Below are 14,465 nucleotides of genomic sequence, written 5' to 3'. Positions count from 1 at the left end.
CAATAAAATTGAAAGCAGTGCGTGGTCAAGAGAAATGCCCCCCAAAGCACCGCTTAAAAAAATCCACGCATATATGGCCAAAAATTGTTTAAGAGTTACCGAAAATAACTAACAATCATGCTGGTGGTCGAGTACTCTAATTTTGCAATGTTTCTGTAATTATTTTTGAGAGATGCTTTCGGAACCGCTTATATCTGAGAGCTGGTATCCAAGGGTCTGTTAACTATTTCCTGTGTTTTGTTAGAGAAGCGGCTTTCTCGTTGTCCTGCTCCCCTGAACATCCTAATAACATTAGCAAAAGAGCAGGAATAAAGTACCTAGAGCGTGGCTCGAATCTTGGAGGTTAAGATCTAGATCAGTTAAAACATATTAATTGCTTCTGAATGGTCTCAAAGAGCATTTGCCGTGTATATTTATGTCAATAAAGCCTTGATTAGGGCACGGATGGAAATTCACATCACACTCCAATTCACCAGGGTACCCAAGTGCGTGTGTCTGAAGTTACCGGTCTCTTAAAAAACAGCCTCGGTCTCCAGGCGCCCGCGCTCGTACCGGCATCCCCGAGGCTGCGCACCGCAGGCGAAGGAGACGCGTCTCGGCTGGAGGCGCTGGGGTGGCGGTGTGCTCTCCTTGGCCGCCTGGGTCCGTGCCAGGCCGGCTCCTGCCTCCTCGCCGCTACGAAGCGGAGGGGGGGTTTGGCGTGTCAGAATCCGCCCGATACCAGTACCAGGCCGGTGGGTTTTTTAAGCAATCGTGAGAGCGACCCGCACGGGTGATTCCCTAATACTTACCTTTTTAAAACGCTATCAGGAAAGCGGTGTATAAGCGATGTCTTACGCTTGAAAAGATTTTTCTCTCTGCATAAGAAACGGCCACCTTATTCTTTGGGGGGGGGGGGGTGTTAGTAAACGCATCCAAATTCATAGGCTAATAAATACATCGGAGTACGCCAGAATGTGCTGGAGAAGAAACTGGATCAGAGGGGTCCTATAGGGAAATGACCCCGTAGGGTTTTTCTCCCCCCCCCCCCCCCCCCGCCCGCTTTGATCTGTTCGCGCTCTCTTTCTCCGCGCACACAGGCACGCACGCACACATGCTGCAGTATACGCTGCACATTGTGTCTGGCGACACAAGTTTTCTACTACATATAGTTGGAAACCTGTCTGTGAAACACCCAGCCTTTCTTCAGATACCCCACTTTATTACGCGTCTTTTTAAACCCGCGCGCGCTGCAGGACCTGTTTATTCGATTTTCCAATATTATCTGCTTCCCAGAGCCTCCTCACTCGAGAATAAATGCATCGGAACTGAGCACATCTATCCACGTGCTCCAGGCAGCCGGAGGGTCTCTCTCGTCCCCCTCCCTCCGTGCCCCGACCCGCCGTGCCGGCGGCAGGACGCCGCCGCCCGACGCCGAGCCGCTCCGTTCCCCGCTCCGGGCGCGGCGGGGGACGTGCAGCGGGGCGCGGCGGCGGGGGGGGGGACGGGGCGGCGGGGGGCCGGAGCCGCGGTGCGCCCCCCGGGGCTCAGCCCCTCCGCTGGCAGGTGTCCCCGCCGCGCCGTCAGTGCGCTCGCTGTTGCAAACTCCGCTCCGACGGCTGGTGCGCCGAGGGGTAACCGCGGTACGGTCATCCCGTAGCGGTGCATTCACTTCACTTATCGAACAGCACCGCGTACTCCCCTCCGGGACGGACGAGCTTCACTGGGGCGCGGCGGTAGCCTCGCTGCGCCCACCGCGAGCGACACCGGGCTCCCGGCTGGTACGAAGACCGCGAATTTAGCTACCGTGGGCTGCCTTTCTCTGTATACCTGGAGCAGGGCTAGCTCTGATCTCCGCTTCCAGAAGCCGGGTATTTTGACGAAGGGAAACAAAGCTAATGCCTCCGAAACGGCCAAACCCCCCCATCATTGGGGAACTGCCTCTTGAAATCTGCCGGGAAATGTCCCCAGCGTGCTGACCCCGCGCTAGTCATTCTGTAACGCGGTGACTTTGTCCATGGTTGGCATGACCTGGGAAGCTGAATAACCTGAAGGCTGAATGACCAGCCTTTCGTACGCTGGCCCTGTCACATCTTGTTCTTTATCTACCGCAGCATTTGCACATTAAAAATCTACACAGGGGCTCGTCGAGTCCGAGCCCCCGGGCTCCGGCCACGGGGGGAACCGGGGCGGCTGCTGACAGCCACCCGGGCTGCCGCTGCGGGGAAGAAACCGCGTCCCGGTACACCGGGAAAGCGGCTTCTCGGTGAGCTGCTGTCCTCGCTGGGGCTGTGTGGGGCTGGTAAGGTGGATGCTCGTGTTTCCCTGGTATAAATGAGCAGCAGTGTATCCGACTGATTTATTTATTTTTCCCAAACCAAGGGTGTTACAAAAGACGTTCTCTGCGGCTCATGTTGACAAATAACTCGTGAGCTACCTGACCGTGTTAGTCCAGTTGTTGCCCATATGTCTAAATACCCTCGAAGAGACGTCAGTGCCGTTTAGCAAGAGAATTACCTCAAATGAAAACCAGAAGGAAGATGGGTTTTTTCCTTCTCCCCCAAACCCACGTTACACCTGATGGCAGTAACACGCAGGGAGGATTTTTGAAAACTCAGGATCACCTTCCCCCGTAGCAGCGATCGCTTTACAACGTGACGGGGGGCGGGGAGGGGTGCGCTTTTTTTTTTTTTCTCCTTTTCTTTCTTTTTTTTTTTTTAAATCCATACCTTCGCTAAATGACTTGCGTTCGTGTTTGTTTAACGACGGGTCGCTTCGGTAAACAAGGCAATCAAAAGAACATTTGAGACTACGTGGATCCGTTTCTCCGCTGCTTGTAGACGCCTGGACACCCAGAGGAGTTGTTGAATGCCTCTCTTTCCATCCTCCCTTTATTTACCCAAATGAACGCAGGGAAAGCTTTTAACCGAAGGGAGATTTAAGGTGATAAGCAGCGAACAGGCGGTCGGCGCTGGAAGCCTGGGCTTCGAGCTGCAGCCCTCCGTGGAGTAAAAGGGATGGGGTGTTTCAGAGGCTATTTTTTTTGTTGGCATTTGTCTTCTTTCGAAAACCGAGACCGTTTCTTCTTTCTCGAAATAGTCCGAGGGCTGCCTTGCCAGTGCGATTTCATTTCAAACAACTATTTTAGCCGAACTCTCGCACCGACCGGTTTGGCAATTATTTCGGGCTTTTGAGCGGTTTTAGGGAAGACTCTGCAACCCTTCTCCCCCCCCCCCCCCCGCCCCCCCTACTCCGGGCGGCCTCTTTCTGCTCTATCTACTCTCTTTTTAGGAGCCAGCAGTTGGAGCCGCGTCTGGTTTGTTTGGGTTTTATTTTTTTTCAGGGGACCAGTGAGATTAGGAATCGTCCCGCTCCCTGGGAAAGAAATAAACCCCCTCGCTCCACATCCACTTTGCGGGCAGTTTTAAAGTGCCTCTGTCTCCTGCTGTTGGAGGGTTGGGGGGTGTTTTTTGCTCTTTTTGTTTGCTTGTTTGTGGGATTGTTTGGGTTTTTTTTTTTCCCCAGCGTGTATCAAGAAGGTTTGTTAAAACCCCCCTCCTCGGCTTCCTCCATCCCTCCCACTCGGTTCACGCTGTCCCACAGCGCATCAGCCCGGGACCGAACCGTATCCCGTTGAAGGCGGGGGGGACAGGAGACGCCGCTACAGCTTATTTTTCCCAAGCACGACCACTTGCTCCGGGGGGGGGGCTTTGGGGGAGGGGAGGTAATTGGGGGGGGGGGGGGGGGTGTAAAACTGCCTATCCTCACAGCCGCGAGGGACCCCGGCCGCTCCCCTCCGCTGCCCAGCGGGGAAGACCGCAGCGTCGCCTGGATCGCCGTGGCCAAAAAAAAAACCCCCCCACCTAACGCCCCCCCAAATAAACAAAAATAAACCCCAACAGAGGGGAGCGGGCAGGTACGCGCGCGCGGGGGGGGGGGGGCGCCGCGCGGGGACGCGCGCGGGGGGGGTACCCCCCCCGCGCGCGTCCCCGCGCCGCGCCCCCCCCCCCCCCCCCCCCCCCACCGCGGCGCCGCCAGGTCAGAGGCCGGGCGCGGGGAGAGGAGGGAGGGGGGGGGGTGTGTGCCCGGGGCGCGGTGACGTCACAGTCCCCTCCACCAGTGGGAGGCCGGGCGCGGGGTGGCGGCGGCCAATGGGAAGCGAGGTGGGTCCGTGAGTGGCATTAAGGGCGGGCTCGGCCCTGGGGCGGGGAGGGCTGGGAGAGAAATGAAGTTGTGCTAAAAGCTTTTTAGCCATCAAGAAGTTATTAGGCATTTCTGAGCCGCAAATTAGGGATTCTTCATTAATACCAACCTCGCCCCCCCACCCCACCCCCCCACCCCACCCCCCACCCCCCCCGTTATGTGAGAGGGAGAGCCTGGGAGCCGATAAAGGGGATGGGGAGGCGGCAATGTCTGTCTGCCCATCGGTGTGAGGAGCAGTGACAGGCGCAAACTTTTCCCCGTGCCATTAATGAACCAATTAAAGAGTTGGGCTCCTCACCCCGGGAGAGCTCTCTGCAGGCTGCCGGGCTCAGGGACTCAAGGTAGGTAAAACGGAGACATCACCACCCACCACAAGCCGCCAGCCTCGGCGAGGAGCCGCCGTGATGCGCGGGGGTAGGCTGTGGGTTGCTTCCCCCCCGCCGGAAAAAAAGGAAAAACAATAATTTGGTTGGAAAAATTGTGATGTCGGGGGGGATTCCGGCTCGGGGCAGGGCCGGGCAGAGCGTGACTCCCCTGGCTGGGGTGCAGTTGGGGCAGACACCCACCCACCCACCCCCCCCCCCCCCGCGCCCCGACCCCAGCCGGGGAGTGAGGAGAGCACCCGAGACGAGGGGGGGGGAGGGAAAGGGGGGGGGGGAGCAGAAATACTCCGGGATTGGAAATGCTTGCCCCGCTGCGGGGCTGGCAGCGCGGTGCGCGGGGAGGTCTGGCCGCCGCCGCGGTGCCAGCCCGGGGGAGCGCGGAAGGGACGGCGCAGCCCTGCCAGCACCGAAAGCAGCCGTAACTCCTTCGCCGGGAGCCGGGGGCTGTTTTCTGCCTTGGTTTCGTTCTGGCCACGCCGTGCACACCTGGGCTGGGGAGTGCGAGGGCTGTGGGAGGAGAGAGCGGGGCAGGCTCCTCTACGGACGCGCTAGATGGGAAAATATACTTTTTTTTTTTTTTTTTCTTTCCCCTCTGGTGGGAGAAAATACTACACCCGCCGGAGGCTGTTTGTTGATTATTATTTCTCGCGGCTCCGCTGCGGCGGTGCGCAGCGGCTCTCTCACCCCAGGATTGCTGTTGTCTTCACAGAGGCTCCCGGGAAGTCACCCAGCGCCCTGGGAGGCGGCCCACGGCCGGGCGTTTCGGGCCTCGGATTGACAGCGGATCACGGGAAGAAATGGGATTATTATGACCCTCTTCCGAGGAGCTATGCTGCCCGCCATGAGTAGGAAAAAAGGCCAGAAATACCTCGTTTGGTTGCTGTCTGGTGCCGCAAGCTTCTAGCTTTTTTTTTTTTTTCCCCTGCAGTTGCTTGGAGTCTCTGAGCTGCATTGGATAAACGCCTTTCCCATCCGATTGACTCTGCTTTTCAGAGAATTTTTTTTTTTTTTTTTTTTAAGAGCACCTCTCTGGTCTTCAATACTTGTTTGCATTTTACGCAACTGAACGGTTTCTCAGAGTAACGGCCGCGCTCAGAACCACTGCCTGATGCTCCGGAGAGATGAATTGCAGCTGAAAGTTCCCCTTCCACCTTTGGATGAATCTCTGGAGTTTAAATTGTAGGAAGGAAGGGGGAAAAAACCACGATGAAAGAGAAGTCCAAAAATGCTGCCCGGACTAGACGGGAGAAAGAAAACAGTGAATTTTATGAACTGGCTAAATTACTACCCCTGCCCTCCGCTATCACCTCTCAGCTGGACAAAGCGTCCATAATCAGACTCACCACCAGCTATTTAAAAATGAGGGTGGTTTTTCCAGAAGGTAGGTGGGAATGCCTATTCGCCTCTATTTCCATTCCGATCCAGGTGTCGCTTGTCGCTTTTACTTTAAAAAAAAAAAAAAAGTAAATCGCATGGGGTGGTGTGCTCGGAGGCAGGGTGCTCTCCGCTGTCACTTTTCTCTGCCGTAAATACTTTCCCTTCAGTTCCTATGACAGGTTTGGTTGGGGACTTACGGTGCTTTTGTCAACACTTGAAGGCACTGAGCTCTGCTGCGTGTTCTGCTAAAGCAAACACGGGTTGTCTTTCCCCCCGGTCTCCCAGTAAGATGTGCATCCCCCGCCAAGCACGTGCGTGGCGAAAGAGGGGACGATTCACCCCTATTTATAGGCATACTATGGGGGGGGAGTTAATATATGGGTAAATATTTACATAAGTCTATGCAAAGTCCTAAAGCCTTAGTTCAAGTATCGAGCAAAGGTGCGGTTTACAGGTACAGCACACGCGTACAGGCGTGCTCACACGCACACACACACACACACACAGCCTAAATAAATAAGCCAAGCACACCGAATCGCATCATGAATGTGATGTGTCTCGCTCTGAGGATCACTAGGGCAGTTTGAGGGCGTTAATCGACCTCGGAAATTTTTAACAGGCGTTTTGTACTCCGACGTATTCAATCCCCCTGCCCGCCCGGCGCTGCAAGCCCAGCGTCCGCGTCTGGGCCTGATTCTCCTCGACGGTCAGGCAACAGTAAACTTCACGTTGACTTCCACGGCAGCAGCAACGGTCCCGCCTGCCGAGCAAAAGCAGGCTTAAGCGTCCTAAAGTACGGCTTGCTTTCAAGTAGAGTTAGGATTTAAAGCGACCGTCTTGGGGCTTCTGGACCGTCTGCCAAGAAAGACAAACGGCACAGAAAGCTAGGAGAGTCGGAATGAAGTTCTCCTGTGTTCTCACTCTATTGCTTTTATAAGGCGTAGGGAAAAAAAAAAATCAAAAATACTTCACGAATCTTTTATTTAGATCAACTCGATTGAGAGATAGTCTGCATGAAAGAAAAAGTATTAAGAGCTTTCCCCCACCACCACCTAATAACAAAATTCGCTGCATCTTTCATTGAAAAGTGTGTGTACAAGAAACAACGTAATATATCCCTCTGCGTTTTCTGTAGCTATAGCTCGAGTCGGTCGGTCGGTCGGTCTGTCTACTGTGTTTTACAAATCAAGAGCGGGTATACGGCCTGGTTTTGTTTTGCTTTGGTTTTGGTTTGGGTTTTTTTTAACCTGATTAAGTCTGTGAACTATGGGTCCTAATTCTTCTTTTTAAAAGTAAATACGCAATCGGGCAGTCGTTTGGACTGGGGAGGTACCCCCCCACAGTTGCGTATGGACGCGTGTACCTAGAGCCCACAGAAGTAACTTCCAATCTAGCGCATCTTGCAATAGTTTCTTTAAACAATGTGCCGTATCTCCGAATCACTTAGGACCAGAAGGGGTAAATGAAAGCTATAACACCCGAAACCTTTAAAAAAAAATTAAAGCCTTCATCAAGCCACTTTCCTCTTCTATGTGATCTGCCACCTTGAAGATCATTATGCGGGGCAGTCCTCTTTCAAAGGAGATGGAGTTGTCCTTTATACTGTCAGCGCATACTTTATAAAAATAAAGCTATTGCAAACTCTGATGCCCATGATGTTCCTAAAAGGATTATTAGCAATGATTTGTCAACTCCTGCGGTCTCAGTAGGCTACGTTTCTGCGTGATTTCGAGCAGGTCTCGTCAATTACTGGTGCCTATGTAGCGGGTTGTTTGATCAGAAGAAGCATATGGTGTTGCTTGTAGGCTGTGAGTAATCATGGGAAGAGAAGAATAGCTGATCCCCGTCCCTCGGTGGCAGCGCAGGATGTTTGAATGCCCTGGGGAACCGTGTGGCGAAGTGCGCCGGGGCCGGGGCCGCTGCCGGCCGCGGCAGATGCTAATTCGAGCGCGGAGACAGAGGGGGCGGCTGAGCGGGGCTTTGGAGGCAGCAGAGCCCTCGCAGCCTAATTAAAGGCAAACTGCAAATTAAAAAGAAAGGCAGCGAGCAGGCACGAAAGGGCTCGCCCCTCCGAGGCGCGCTGCCGCGGGGAGGCCCGGCGCAGAGCGGGCGGCAGATCCACGCGGGACCGCCGCGGCCCCCCCCCCCCCCCCGACCCCGGAGCCGCGCATTCCCGCGCAGGGCCGCGGGCGGGGTGGGGGTGGGGGGCACTGCGGGCCGGGCACAAAGGCCCGAGAGCGGGGGCCGCGGCGTGGCGTGGCGCCGGGCGGTTTCTCCGCGGCCCCACGCGGGCTCCCGCTCCCTCCCACGTACTTCCGAGGAGGCGGGTGAGCGGGGAGCGCACCCCGGCCCGGCGCCGGAGCCGCGGGTTTCCCTGCGCTCGCCGGTGCCGCGATTAATCACGAGCGACTCGCCCACGAGCGGCCCCCCGGCGCTGCGCCTGTGTCTGGCCGTGGGGGAGCCGAGCCCGGGGCCGGGTGATTTTCCCCGGGACCTCGGGGGGCGGCGGGGGCTCCGGGGAAGAGGCGGGAGCGGGAGGAGCGGCCGCTTGGGCTCCCGGTGCGGGTGTGCTGGCGCACCGGCCCTTTCGGCTCGTCCGGCTGCCGGGAGGGGGTGGGGAGAGGCGAGGAAGAGGGGAGCGATCCTGGTCTCCTTCTGTCTGGTGCCCCCAGACAGAAAAAGAAGCCGTTGCTTCGCTGGGAAGGGAGGACAGGTAGCGGCAGCCAGGGAAACCACGCACCCAAAGGAAAAGCCTCTCTGGAAGATGGAGGCAGGGTGGGGATGTTGGGTGGATTGAATGGGGGGTGCGTTTGCTTGTTTTTCCCTGGGGAGGAAGGCGATACAAGCACCGGGACAGACCCGGTGAGTTGGCCAAAGGGCCGGAGATGGGCAGCGGGAGGCTCGGGAGCACGGCGAAGTGTCATGTCATACATTTAAAGAGATCTTGGAGGAGTCAGGACAGGGAAGCGTCGCCTCCGTAAGAGCGAGCTGCGCTTCCAAGGTAACTCACACCCCCTCTCCCCGGTACAAGAGCGAATTTCCATCTGCCCGGAGAGTGCTTGCATAGGGGCTGGCTGTAAATAATCACGCACAGAAAAATATACACTCCTCATCGCCGCGCACACGCGGGGCTGGGGACAGGGGAACAGGCGGAAAGTGTCGGTGTGCATTTGCCTGCCTATTTTCACGTCTGAAAGGTTCCTAGAGAGGGAGAAGGTGGGTAGATTTCGGGTTCATTTTGGAAGCAGGAGAGTTTTCTGGGAGTAAAATGCCAGGAGAGTGACACACAGAATCATCACGGTGCGGTTTCCGTCTCCCCCCAAAAAAATCTAAACACAAACCGGTGGCACCGAATAAACTTGATAAATGGAGCAGAGTTTTTTCAACGAGCTCCCTCTCGTAATGGCTGTGTAATTCTCACAAGCTATTAAAACGCCTGGGTTGTTCTTTCTACCCCTGATTTCACTTTACTAGGTCTCCAGCAGATTAAAACTGTCAAGGGCGAAAAGCATTCGGCGGCTTAGGTAGCTTGCACCATTTCAGGGCTAAAACTCTTCTGTCTCGGGAGGACAGAGCCTGTAAGACACATAGTAGTTTTCGGTGATCAGACAGCTTTTGGAAAGGCTGAAGATCTGCTGAATCGCTGAGGACAGTAAGGAAGGGTTGTTTGGGGTTTTTTTAAGGAGAACTTCCTAATAAATTCACTTATGAGTTAATGTTAATTTAAAAAAAAATCCTAAAATTGTAATTTAACATTAAAGAGTTAATGGCAAGTAACGTAGCCTCGAAAAATATCTGGAAAAATGTCCGGGATGTCGAAGGACTAAAAGAATTTTTCTTCAAAAAAGATTCGGTCGCTATAACTCGCGGGGTAATTCTTCACTGACCCTCGCCGGTATCCAAAAGTGAAGGGAGGGGGAGAAAAAAAAAATCGAAAACAACAACAACAACAACAAAACCCCAAGTGGTTCAATAAATAGCTTTTTGTTTCGTTGGTTTTGTTTTGGCGTTTTTTTTCGTTTTCTTTTTTAGTGAGGAATATTTTGAGGGTCCTATTCTCCTCACGCGAACAGAGAGGGAGAAGGAGGGTTTGCGATCTCTGCCCCGGTGGGGACGGATCGTTTCGGCGCGGAGAGGCGTTTGATTTTCGAGACAAAAGCAGAGGCTCCGTTTACATAAACTTTCGCCGAATCAGGATGGTTAACATTTCAATATTGAAACCCTTAATCTTGTTTTATTTTAAAGGGGGAAGAGATCAGCAGAAAAAAAAAAAAAATCCGTTTCCCACGTGGATAGGTGATTTAATGCTGTTTTTCTTACTGCTAAGGGAAATGATTGAGCATTAGGTTTCAGTGTTTATTTTCTTACAGAAGTTTTTCTCATTTAAGCTGCAGTTTACTCTCCACGCTGCCTCTCTGTTTAATTCCAGTTTTGATGTGAACTTATAAATGTGAAGTGCAGAACTAAACTACTAGCATGATCGTTGAAAAAGCAGATTTATGTGTTAGAAAGAATACTAAGTGAGATGAGTGGGAAAAAATCATATTTTTCTTTAGAAACATCCTCTCCCTTCTTAGTGACATACGACCGTTTTAGTGTTGGAGGTTATTTTTCAACTCGCATGTAAACAGCGTGTGTTCGCAAGTGCATTGGTGCAAACCCAATTTCTTCGGAATAAGGGCTATTTGAATTTGCATCTCCTGTAGAAGCGAATAAGTAGTTGGCGCTCGAAAATTTCCCTGCTTTTTTTCCCCCCTCTCTCTCCAATTTGGGCATGGTTCCGTTTGTTTGCATTTCAGAGCGCAATTCCGTTACCCCGTGCGTGCCAAAATGCTGGTATTTCTTTCTAGAGTGAATCAGCCTCGGCATTATTTCCACTACCGTTTTCTTAATAGGATTGTTTGTTTAGTCAACAGGACTTTTCCTCCCTCTTATTATTACTTTTATAAAGAAAACGGGATGCTAACTTATCTCTGCTTCAGATGAACACATGTGATTTACCGAGACAATAAATCTTTACGAAACCTTGCTAATGGCATCCGCAGGCAGTTGGAAATGAGCAGCATTTTTTTTTAAACGTAGCTTATTCCGTTTCATCTGAACCCTCCGACGGCGACCCACTCCTTCACAGAAGCCTCATTTGGCCGAGATTTTGAGTTATCATTAACCACTGCCTGTTAAATTAACTGAGAAATCAGCCCTGTCGGGCGTTAGGCGACGGCAAAACGGAGCGCTGGCGGTAGACTATTTAATTAAATAGTTAATCGAATCAAGCTAATTCCTCGATACAACATCCAGTTGCCTTTTCGCTTGCCGGTGACTAGGACGTACAGCTTCTGTCCCTGCGGCTCCCGGTGCTGTTATTTGTCATTTTCCCAGGGCAGCGAGGAAAAACGACCGCCTCGGAGATGGGGACCGAGCTGTCCTGCCTCCCTTTCCCCAAAAAACCGTCCGTGCCCCGCTTCTCCCCAGAGCAGCCGTAGGGAGGGATATGAGGCAGCAGCGGGACCACCGAGGGGCGATGGGGAGGTAGGAAAGGTGCTGCTTTACGAGCTGCACAGGGAGGCGAAATGCCCGCGGCCGCCGTAAAGCTTTACGAGCCGCTTCGCCGAGCAGGTTGCACGAAGCCGGGGACGGGAGGGGAGAGGGGCCCGGGCCGTCCCTCCTCGGCCTCCCCAGCGCCGCGGGGGAGGCTGGCGGGGCCCGGCCTGCCTCGGTGCCGCAGGGAAGGGGCGAGCTCCCGGAGCGGAGGTGGCCGGGGGTCCCGCATCCCTCGCCCTCCGCGGGGTCAGCATCCCCAGCGGCGCGGGCGGCCGGGCGGCGGGCGAGCCGCCTCTCCTCCATCTTTAACAAGCAGAGAGCGGCTGTTAAAAGGGCAAAACAAACGCGGCGAAACAAAAGCGAGCGGAGACGTCGCCGGGCCGCGGCCCCCGGGAGGCGGCGGGGAGAGCCCGGGAGCGGGGCGGCGGCGGCCGCCGCTGCCTGGAGAGGGAGTTTTAAGAAGCGCCTGGAAGCGAAACGCGCGGTGGAGCTCCCCGGACCCGGCTTAAGCAAGAGTCCCTGCTGCTGCCCCGGCGGGCCGGCGCCCAGCGCGGCCCCGCAGCAGCGGGCTGGCTCCGGGCGAGCCCCCCGCGCCTCTCCCTCTTCCCAGCCTCAGCAACAGGAGAAGACTCTGCCTACGGGGCCCCGTCTCCAAGCCAGCAGCTACCCGGCGTGCACGGCTTCCGCGGGCCTCGCACCGCTAACCGCGCCCGCGGGCCTCGCCGGGCGGTGCGGGCAGTGCCGCCAGGCAGGGCGCGGGGGCAAGTCCCCGGGGGGGTCCCCAGGGGTCCGTCCGTCCGTCCCCCGAGGTAGCTGCCCCTCAAAGCCTGGCCCCCCCAAAGAAGCGGATCTGGAGCTCAGGCTGGGAGCTCCACTAAGTGATTTTTAAACGGGTACGTCAAATCGCCCGCTCTGTCGTTGTTTTCGCTACCGTGGATCCGGATTGCGCTGAGACTTCATGACGGATAGTCCGCTGGGGAAATCGTAGTAACCCCTTTTAAAAGCCGGCAAATCAACACAAAGTAGGTAAGGGCTTGCATCTTCTGGCCACCCCACCCTCACCGTCCACTCCCGCCCCCCTTTGCTATTGCCAGACAAAGGAGGGGGTCGAGGTGGGTTCTGCGCTGCAGATGCTCACAGAGGGACAAGTAACCCAGAGATCAACCAGGGCCAAGGAGCTGCCCGGGCCTCCCGGAGTCTCATTTCCCTGCGCCTGCCTTCCTCTGTCTTTGCCTAGATCAAATTAGAAATGATTGAGGAATCTCTTCCCCCTTCCGTGGGACAGAGGAGCTTCTTGCGACAATATCGCCACTGGGTAGGGACGACATCCACCCAACCCCTCCATTGGCTGCTGACATCAAGGCTTGCATCAATCAAACGATGAGGGGAAAGACAGGGCCAACGCAGCCGAGCGCTGCGGCGCTGGCCGTGAGCCTGGCTTGGGGGGCAGGCTGTCGGTGGGGACCGGCTCGCCTAGCGCCGGGGGTGGGCACGGCTGGGGAGACGGCATTTCACGTGGACTCGCGGGTGTAGCCGTCCCATGAAACCGACTGAGATGCTTTTTGATGTGGAAGGCGCAGTGGTTTTCCATTGGGAAGTGCTGAGAGAAACGATGAGGCAGCACTCCCGCTCCGAGCAGGATCCGCGCAGTCTCGGCGCATGCTGTTAGGTAACGAGACTCTTGTTCGCAAACTAAGCAAGAGCCTGACTAAAATGCCTTGCCCTTCCCCCCCCCCCCCCCCCCCCCCTTCCTCCTGACGGTGAACACTTTCTTGCGGCCCAAATTGTTTATCTTCTTAGGGGAAAAAAAAAAAAATCCTCGAGTGGAGGGGATTGTTAGGTAGCAGCCTATAACCTATATTTTGTCAAGAGTATCAAATTCATTCCGAAAGAAAAGCTCGATCCATTTATTTTTGCTGCTTGAATAACACAGCTGGATGATGCCTTGAGCTTACGCTAGACGATTGCTCATCATTCATTCGCCAAGAACTGGCCTAAATGGTGCCTGTGGGATTAGGTCAATTTTAGTGGATCTACTTCGCCTCATTTGGTTACTAATTGGTTTCTTGTTTTATAAATCGAAATCTCATTTTCAGGAAATTACAGAACCCACGCAGCCAGTCCATTGAGGTAATCCGTGGGTCGGGAGTATTTAAATGGAAATGGTTCTACAATGCATCAAGTATTAAGCAAGAGTAAAACTTCGCCTCTATTTCCAAATGAAATGTGAGCTCGCTAGCTCCTTAGATCCATAATAGATACATCCCTTCTAAGGCTACTTATGTAAATATGATAAACCAGACCTTGGTGGGGGAGGGGACGCAGGGAAGAAAGCAAATTTTATCTGCTAAGGTTAATGTGGCATATCTTGGAAATCTTCCAAAATAGATTATGTTTTGCTTTGTCTTCGGCCACTTTAGCTGGGAAAATCCTTTGCCTAAAAACGATTTAGTTATCCCTCCCCTCACAAAGCTGCTTGTTTCTATTCCAAACCTATTATGCTGTTGGCTCTCCAAATTACAAGAGAATCTTTAGATCTTGTTTCCAAGCGTAATCCTGAAGTAAAAGGGAGAGCTGATTTCCTTGTTTTGTTTTAAATAGACAATCAAAGGATTTGCAGAATTTTCTGCGGTAGGTCAAGTGCAAGAAATCACAGTTTGCGCCCTCGATGAAAGGAAATTGGATGTTAAAGCGAATAGACGGGGGAAAAAATAAAAGGGAATATTAATGGAGAGGTTTTCTCGTATAATCTTTAAAAACAGTATTTAAGGGGCATCAGGAGAGCCCGTCGATTTGGGAGAGGCTGGGCTTGGCAATGAATAGAAATAGTCTCCGACTTGAAAGTGCTGAAACATCTGGGAAGTACAAAGAATCGTCTCATGTGATAGGATTTCAAAAAGCCGGTTCAGGTAGACAAGTGAAAACGTTTAATTATAAACCATTAACAGACACAGCCCAGCAGCGCGGGCTTTCCACCTGAAA

At 54.0% G+C, this 14,465-nt stretch overlaps 1 protein-coding gene across 1 annotated transcript in view; it reads left to right on the top strand.

Annotated features, from left to right (window-relative positions):
• The first annotated feature begins 4,412 nt into the window (after nucleotides 1–4,412).
• Nucleotides 4,413–14,465, top strand: part of SIM1 (SIM bHLH transcription factor 1) — a 53,066-nt gene continuing 43,013 nt past the window's right edge. The window contains exons 1-2 of the mRNA XM_076333299.1: nucleotides 4,413–4,523; nucleotides 5,275–5,946. Of these exons, the coding sequence (XP_076189414.1) occupies nucleotides 5,772–5,946 (175 nt within the window). The 5' untranslated portion in view covers nucleotides 4,413–4,523; nucleotides 5,275–5,771. The remainder of the gene's footprint in view (nucleotides 4,524–5,274; nucleotides 5,947–14,465) is intronic.

This window comes from Aptenodytes patagonicus, chromosome 3, assembly GCF_965638725.1.
Source record: "Aptenodytes patagonicus chromosome 3, bAptPat1.pri.cur, whole genome shotgun sequence".
NCBI classification, from domain to species: Eukaryota; Metazoa; Chordata; class Aves; order Sphenisciformes; family Spheniscidae; genus Aptenodytes; species Aptenodytes patagonicus.
Note: the sequence above shows the minus strand (reverse complement) of the source record. Positions and strands in the feature narration are given on the sequence as shown.